Source organism: Argopecten irradians, chromosome 6 (genome assembly GCF_041381155.1).
Source record: "Argopecten irradians isolate NY chromosome 6, Ai_NY, whole genome shotgun sequence".
Lineage (NCBI taxonomy): Eukaryota > Metazoa > Mollusca > Bivalvia > Pectinida > Pectinidae > Argopecten > Argopecten irradians.
In genome coordinates, this window is record NC_091139.1 from 34,928,717 (window position 1) to 34,937,421 (window position 8,705).

The following is an 8,705-nucleotide window of genomic DNA, read 5'->3' on the forward strand; positions in this document are numbered from 1 at the left end:
ATTACCGCTGAAGAGAATTCTCTAACATACATTGAGCACTCTGTATAAACGGTCATTTCCTATTGATGGTAGGTTTGATTGTGATGTTTAGTCGGAGAAAACATAGTTATTTTGAAGCAAAAACTGATAACGTAATACTCAACATTATACTCAAGAAAAGAAAACTCTGTATTGCACAAATACGGAACGTTTGTGCCAAATCAATTCGTTAGTGTCTTAATAGGATTTTGTTGAAGTCTTAAAATAAAAGATACGAAGAACTCATTTTCTATTTCAATATTTTAATAACGTAATTTTCGACAAACAAAGTATAAAATTGTCAAAAACAATTGATGTGTATGATATTGTAAAGTAATACATATGTATATGAAATTGATTACCGTAACACATACCATAAGAAATACTCTATGTAGAAACATACTAGAATAATACTGTATGTGGTTATAATGTCATTAAAATGTTTGTCAATAACGACATTTGACTAACGAGATGTCACAACATTTCGGCCATTTATTCGCAGTCTTGTCGATATAGTCATTGCGCGTCCTTATGGGAATGTCCCGGCTCGGATCGCACATCATGCTTGCCGCAAAGCCGGATTTTGGCACTTGTTCACAATTGGTCACACTGCCGAAAACTGATTGCTATCCGTGCTAGCAACAGGGCGAGTAACTGAAAGCTTGTTTGGAACAAGTCAGGTGACCGAAAGCTTGTTTGGAACAAGTCAGGTGACTGAAAGCTTGTTTGGAACAAGTCAGGTGACCGAAAGCTTTTTTGGAACAAGTCAGGTGACTGAAAGCTTGTTTGGAACCAGTCAAGTGACAAGGCACTTGTTTATAATGTTCGGTAAACTACCAAGGTCTTGTGTCCTCTCATGTCGGTGGTGAGCCGAAAAGGGCCACAACATTTCTGTGAAACCTGAAAGTATAAAAATAGGAAAATTAAGATATATGCTTATTGAAACAGGAAAACTGACACAAATTTATTTTAGTCAAAATAAGAGTTTCCATTATGTAAAACGCAATATTCAGTTACGTAAGTGAAGTGACAATCGAAATATGCTTCAAAAGATAAGTTATCTTCAATGAAAATATTATATTTTCAAATGCTACCCACCTAACTTCGAACTGTGGAGTAGTTAACCGAATCGCCTCTCCGTCGCAGTTTATAAAGTAATTCTTCTCCAGTTCCTTTTCTCCGTGTTCGGTTCTACGAACGGATGTGTTAGGAAGACGGACCCGGTAGGCGTCTACTCTCATCTGCCTTATGAACTCGAAATTGTACTGCAGGTAAAAAAGAAGATGGATATAAATCATAAAGCTATGATAATATTTTTTTAAGTCGAAAAGAGGAAAGAAATACATTCCAATATAATTATCGCGATCAATTTACTAGCAGAACGGCGAATAATTGAAACGTGAACTAAAAACAAATTTTGAATATACATCTTTAATATCAGACAGTTTTCAATGAAAGGGTAGAAGATTTTACCATCAGTACACATTTTGTTACATAAATATTTGAACTATTTCAGTTGATATATTTATCACGGTTCAAATACTTACACAATCGGGTTTTTCGTCGTTTACCATCGTCAGTTGCTGGATATGTTTAGAAATGCTGCATTTGTCCGTAACAGTCATAGTCAAGGTGTCGGTCCCGAAGCAGGGACGCATGCGTCCATGTTTCTCTGCCATAACTATAGGGTGTGTATCTACAGCATAAACACGTCCAGTTGTCTTTCGCCAACCTGTATAAAAACAAACAACATCATAAAGTCATACTGTCTAATTTATGTTTATTTCTTCCACTGCAACAACATGAAATGATGAAGTCATATAATTTTGATTCTAGATTTATTACCAAGAGAATTATTCAATCTTGATGCTAAACGTATCTTGGAAATGGTTTTATTATATGCGGTAACAACATAAACAACATGAAATGATAAATTCGTATAAATCGGACAGACATTCTTTTGATATTTCCCTCTATGGTTTAAGTTCGTTCATTTATATGATTGATACATTGACTTACCGTTAGGTTTGTCGGAGAGAATATCTGGCACAGATGATTGTCGCCTCAGACGAGGCGTCGTTTTGACTTTGTTGTTTACTTCTGGTAACGATATCTGGCGTCTGAAAGCACGTGACCGACCAGATGACTCTGAGGACTTTGAGGGAAGATATTCTATTTCAACATCAACAGTCCGTCTTTTAAGGAGTGACGCCAGGGGAATGACTGTAAGAGAGAGAAATCAATTTAATATTGAGAGTGTGTTCGCTTGACTTTAAATTTCAGTTATAGATGTCGTTATGTATATCTTAAATCTCTACTATAATCCTTTGTAATTTATCAACAGAGAAATTTAAATATATATATTTTTTCAGCGTTATGATGATATTTGGTTTGCTTGTTGATTATTTGTCCCTTCCAATGTATTAAAGTAAAAGTAACTACACATGTATATTACATACTGTTGTATCTATTGGATCCCATCCAACGGTATTTTTCGCAGTGGTGCATCATATCTCCGAACAGACCAAAACCCAAAACGAGTCCGGAATGTGCCAGACATTTGTTGTCCTCGTGAACGCTGGCCGAGTTCGTGTAGACTGATTTGCCCATCAGAATCCTAAGAACTGCTGTAACTAGACATTTGGTTCCGTGTAAGTACTGCACTACGTAATCCCCTGTTCCTGGAAAAGAGAGAGATGCCTTTGCTATACACAATGTAGAAAGGAATCAACAAATAGTAGAGCGGCAAATAAATGCATTGTGATATACTACTTTTCTTTATCTCAACTGATGTTTTTGAATGCATTTTGTGTAACGATAACATTTGCACTCAACCTAGATCACCTCGATGAAATGTGTATCATGACTGCAAGACATAAGACTAGAAAAGAAAAAGTACAAACTGAACGGGAAACCCTAATTACCTATAGATGTTTATCGTAAGTAAATAACGTCTGTCTATATTCATTTTACTAAACAAACTGAGATACGAATAATATATCTAGCTAAAACAATCTTACCTGCAGGAAGAATTCCAATGGGAACGGTTGGAGAAACCAGCTCCGCGGTACTGTCGTTAAAGTTCACCCCGGACATCTCTTGGGTCCGTTTTATCAAGGCATTCAAACATTCACAATAAAATCCATCTCCTCCCATCGCCACAAGTCTGTCAATATATAAAAACATATTGGTCAGTCTCTGTCTTAAAAACATTTAAAAGGAATACCTCACCACTTTATAACTGAAGAGTAACTCCTAACCAAAGAAATGCTAATTTTACTTAGTTGATTCCTAACCTAAGAAATGCTAATTTTACTTAGTTGATTCCTAACCTAAGAAATGTTTATTTTACTTAGTGGATTCCTAACCAAAGAAATGTTATTTTTACTTAGTTAATTTAGTGTTAGCCTGACTCACCTGTAAAGGTGGTTTGGTATATATGATAAATACGTCATCAGCTATATGTGCGGAAAGGCACATCCTCCGCCGACAGCTTTATACTCAGTTTACCCTAGATTTGTGTTGTATTTTATGTAAACACTACCTATTCTGGTGTAGAATAAAATGCCCCTCGATTTATAAAGTGCAATAAATTCAAGTATGGTTATGTAAACGTCGTGTTTCATTTTTGCGTGTATATGTATAAATGCGTTGGTAGATCCTGTACAGAGTATATGTCTGTTCCTTACACAAACCCAGCCAGATACGCTCTTGGCCTAAATAATCTAACGTTATCTGACTTGTCGTTTCACATATGTGCACTAAAAGTATTATAAATTGTACTTACCCATCGATTGTGGATAGATCATACTTTCTGATAATCTCTGTCGGCTCGCCTTTCTTGGTTGTGACTGAAAAGAGAATACAGCCATCATTAGCGCCTTATTATCACGATACGGACTGACCACTCAAAATGACCAATACATCACGTGAATGATGGCATTAACACCTACATACTACGGCAATGGTCAATAACAAGTGTTTAAACTAAGCATTGTCCGTAAATAAAAACCACGAGACAGTGTAAATATCCAAATAAGTGAATAAATAAAAACTATATCAAACATATTTTTGGGGGCTAGTATAGAATAAAACAATGCTTACTTAAAAACATAATGCATATAAAAGCAGAAGTTATTAATAATAGGACTAAAGACTCTCGCTCAGTGTTGATATCATTTAATTGTTTACTACGTAATAATACTGAAGCCAATCGTTGATAAAACTATCATCGCCACAAAGATACGAACAGTAACTCATCTATCAATAGTTTCCCTAAACCCATTTCAAAATTCGAAGAAACGGCACAGGTATTCGTTATGTACAACAGTTGATAACAGATTATGTATGTACCTTCAGGGTAGAACTCCACACCACACCGTCTCAATATAGGCTGAACTTTGTTGATGAAGTCCTTGTATCCCCTCTTCTTTCCACTCTGTGGGTTGATCAGGATCAACAATCTATGGGGACGCTTATTATCTGAAAGGCATATAGGATATAAGTATCAACATAATAAGGAAAGATAAGACGTAGTCGTTTGATTAAAGGCCTAACAACTGAATATCTAAACTAGGATTTGAATTTATTTATCTTCTTACATGCTTCTGGGTTACTTTGTTTAACTTGAACATCTGCACATCATGTCAACACAGCTTAAAGCTTAAACAATTTAAATAATTAAAATTGACCCATTTTATTTCAATTATATTGTTTCATTGATTATTTATTAAAAAGGAAGAGACAAGTAATGGCAGGTGCAATATTGGATTCTGGGTTTATCCGCGAAATAAAATATCTTACCTTCTAAATAATTTTGGATCTTCTCGGATAAATTCCTGGCCTCGTCCGAAGTTCCGGAGAATGTTACACTTGCTTCCCTCAGCTTACATTGTTTAGAATGTGCAGCGTAGATGACAGTAAAATCCGTCTCATCGGCCACTCTTGTACAAGATAGGATGTTTTCCGATTTCACCACAACTGGAATAGATGCATAATATGATATGTTACATAAATAAATGTTTTTTTTTTCTTTTTCATACTACAATTTCATTTATATATGTATGTAATCTATGTATGTAATCTTTTCTGAAAACTTTTCTGACCACATTAGCTAGACTAAATACAACTATCCGTGCTAAAATGTACAAATGCTCACATGATAAATACATCTATAATATAAAATAATAACACTCTTTTACATTTTAGTATTGAATTGGGAATGAATGTGTTAATGAATTATTCTTAAAGTTGTTTTTGCATTTTAAAATACAAAAAAAATGTTTGATTAATTATATTCTTACACCGTTTTCCTCTAAAATATACCTTGTTTTCCATCACTGGTTTGCGTCCATTGTAAACAGTCATTAGTGAATTGCACTGTGACTTGTTGTCCGTTGATATAAAATTGACCACACGCATCCATAGCTCCAAGATTTGTAAAATACACAGTACGCTTAAATAACAGCTAGTGATATACTGAATCTGTACACAGCGCGGCACACATTAAATAGTTTCCAAAAAATCTATTTATAGACGCAGTGGGATTTGGTGACGTATCGTCGCCCTTCAGCTTCAAGCTTGAGCTATACGGTGGAATGTTATAGAGGAACGACTCTTTCTCTCTGCCTCACTCTCACTTACTCTATGCTATCCCGGATACTGCGGCTTACCGCACAGATAATGCTGTAGATCAACTAACAGTAGCTATATGTTACAAATTATACCTGCATTCTTCTTTTATTCTCAACATGTGTGTCAGTTTACTACCACTGGCCTGTTGGTGACAAACCAGTATACTCTATAGGCCTAACATGTTGTCCAATCCGTTCATATTTATTTATTCCACAATAGAAAAAATAATAGTCTTAACGCTTTACGTACCCTGAGTAAGAAAAATACATTCATATCCGAATGTAATTTTCTCTGTTTCTATTATACACATATAGAACGTTGACGTGTTAACCTGAATTGTAAATAAATAACTTAATTTTAAACTAATTCGAATATAAGAAATCACTAACTACATATGTACATTTATAAAGCAGCAATGCTGCGACCTTGAGTAATTGTATTATAGTAAATACTTGCATCAACTGATCGATCGCCAAACAGTATGTAAAATAGCAATTAAATATTTACACAAAAATGTCAACTAGAGGTGAACAATCAACTGTAAACAGAGCTGTTTCGCGGTGACTTAATTTCGCGTTTCCGTACGTAACGAGTCATTCACGGTGATTGTGTTTAGCCATTTAGACTCGTATTGTAATGAAGTCGTGTGTTTGAAACATTTTCGGGGCGATTAATCTTAACTACTCGCGAAATACGCAACATGTAATGTTACACGAAAAGGAGTTTTGTTTACAGTATGAAGGTGTTCCGTATAAAACCTAAAGAGACAAAGAAATGTAATTTAGTCTGCTATCTGCTCATGAATAAAATTATCTCAAAAATTACTCTGAGAATCTGTTGCCATTAAACATTATAATCAAATTTATGCAAGGAGAAAAATAACGCATGGATGAAATAGTATCAACTAAATTTTTAAGATTAGTTTAAGGAATCGATACACTATATTCGCTCGTAATAATAAGTATCATCTAGCGTCATATCAAGGTGAAAAAGATAGTCAGATCCTAAATACATCATATCGATAATTCTTAGTTAGTTAGTTATGTTCCTTTGTTCAAGGACACCAGAGATCATTCCACTGATGGAAAGTCGTACTGAAGATTAAATACTATGTGGATGTTTTAATGAACGTATCAACGTTTTATTCATTTAATAAAACATCTTTATTTAAAATGTTTTATTGAGTTAAATCATTTTTAAAAAGTAGTATGTTTATTTCTACAATTTGCATATAATTATTCCAAATCATCACAGTAGCAATCGATGCAGTGAGTAACATTATATTTTATTATTCAGACCAGGTACCGGGTCGTCAAGGGGATTCCCCTAAAACTGGGGTAGACGTCACTCGCTAACTGTTAATACACAATACCTTTGTATACGATCACTTATAATAGTATCTGCTCTGAAAATAGATCGTCACACGGAACTGTGGTGGGCGGAAATGGGAGATACACATGGGCGACTTGCAGTAGACGTAGAATGGAGAGAATAATGAAAATAATTTAACAAGCATAAAGCAATTATATGTTAAGCCAATTGTGTCGTTTAAATTTGTTATGAACAACTTATCCGCTATCTTCCCGCCAGCGTTGACAATACCTACAATATACTAGTCACTTCTACGCCTACTGGTCATTTACAACCGACAGATCGTGTGTATTACCCACGGTAGATATAACCCAATATTTGTGATTTGGTCAATACTAGGGACGTCAATTCCCTTGCTTACTTCCCGGTTGCCAAGTGACTTTCCAAGAGGTTTGCATTATCCACCCTGAGGTGATCGTGTTTTAATGTTGTTTCAATACAATGAATAATATATATTTCATGTCATAAAAAAACATTGGACGTATACACTGTATCAATCTGTACTGAAATCATATGAGATATGATATATATATATATATAGCATAATCTTTAAATTAAAACAATATTATAATAAACACAATGTCAGGACATCTCTAACGTATGACTTATGATATATATTTTCATTCTTTTCTTCATAATAACACAATGCTATATTAAAGAAAAGCATCAGGACTTATTTTGCTTAGCAATTGACCAGTTGTGTTCGACTAACGCTATCATGACAGTGTTGTCGCCAATTAAGCATTGCACATCCCGGATACAGTATTAAAGTAGATAGGCTGATCATAGAACCAACAATAGTGGAAGTAAACAAAAATGATATTTCATGTTAAAAAGACGTTCTCGGCATATACCTTTTTCGCTAATTTTAGCTGTGAATTATAGATGTCTTTATATAAAATGTATTCTTAAAGGCCATAATTGTAAAAAGGATATTAGCATTCTTTTACATAATAATCCAATAAAATGTCGCTTGCTCAAAGCTAAAAGCGATTCATTGGCTGAGATAAAATTCAGCTTGCTAAAACAGGTAGAAAAAGTCACATACCGTTAGACAACATTAAGGAAGCTATTATGTAACCGCATTAGGGTTATTCTACGAAATATAATTTAGATGTATTCGACAATGCACAATATTGTGATGACATGGAATAGGTTGGTGAGAAGAGAATTTCATGGAAATTAGGTACTGTTTATTAATGAAAAACATATCAAATTGTATTGTAGTTACATAAGCACACCAAAAGTGCACTTACGGACTAGAATTGCTAGATCCATGAAATATGAATGAATTGGATACTAAGTTTCAATTAAAAGATTCAATTCGAATTAATTCAATCTAGATTCATTAAATTTGAAATATTAGGATCCGTTCAAAACATAAAAAATAACAAATAATTAAGCAGTACATCATATCGTACCGAATGGAGAGCTGTCATCATCGGATGTTTATTTAGTACGATCATAATATAAGATTAGTTGTTGATATGAGTTTATTGGTATAACAATAAAATACTAAGTATTACATTTCATTCAGGATCTTTGCATTCTTGGAAGAAGTCGTACTCTTTTGAATGTGAAGGTCGAATATCACTTGACGTCTAGGTCATCATCGACCAATCGTCTCAAGAACATACCAACACGAGTTCGAGAAGACGAGGAGCATTATGGGATATTTACAG

The 8,705-nt window shown here is 34.3% G+C and overlaps 1 protein-coding gene across 1 annotated transcript; it reads right to left on the reverse strand.

Moving 5' to 3' along the window:
* Positions 1-264: 264 nt before the first annotated feature.
* On the reverse strand, positions 265-5,500 carry LOC138325722 (ceramide kinase-like). Its single transcript, XM_069271562.1, has 10 exons — positions 5,344-5,500; positions 4,822-4,998; positions 4,372-4,500; positions 3,806-3,869; positions 3,039-3,184; positions 2,478-2,699; positions 2,038-2,241; positions 1,566-1,750; positions 1,117-1,283; positions 265-918 (listed from the first exon to the last, which is right to left on the reverse strand). Exons 1-10 carry the CDS (start codon positions 5,441-5,443, stop codon positions 873-875), a joined length of 1,440 nt encoding a protein of 479 aa, XP_069127663.1. The 5' UTR covers positions 5,444-5,500; the 3' UTR covers positions 265-872.
* Between the last annotated feature and the right edge of the window lie 3,205 nt (positions 5,501-8,705).

Excerpts from the sequence above, each read along its gene's own strand:
- LOC138325722 (XM_069271562.1), bottom strand. The coding sequence starts at position 5,443 with ATGGATGCGTGTGGTCAATTTTATATCAACGGACAACAAGTCACAGTG. Across the intron at positions 4,999-5,343 it reads AACCAGTGATGGAAAACAAG|TTGTGGTGAAATCGGAAAAC; the intron begins GTATATTTTAGA and ends CATCTATTCCAG. Across the intron at positions 4,501-4,821 it reads GATCCAAAATTATTTAGAAG|ATAATAAGCGTCCCCATAGA; the intron begins GTAAGATATTTT and ends TATGCCTTTCAG.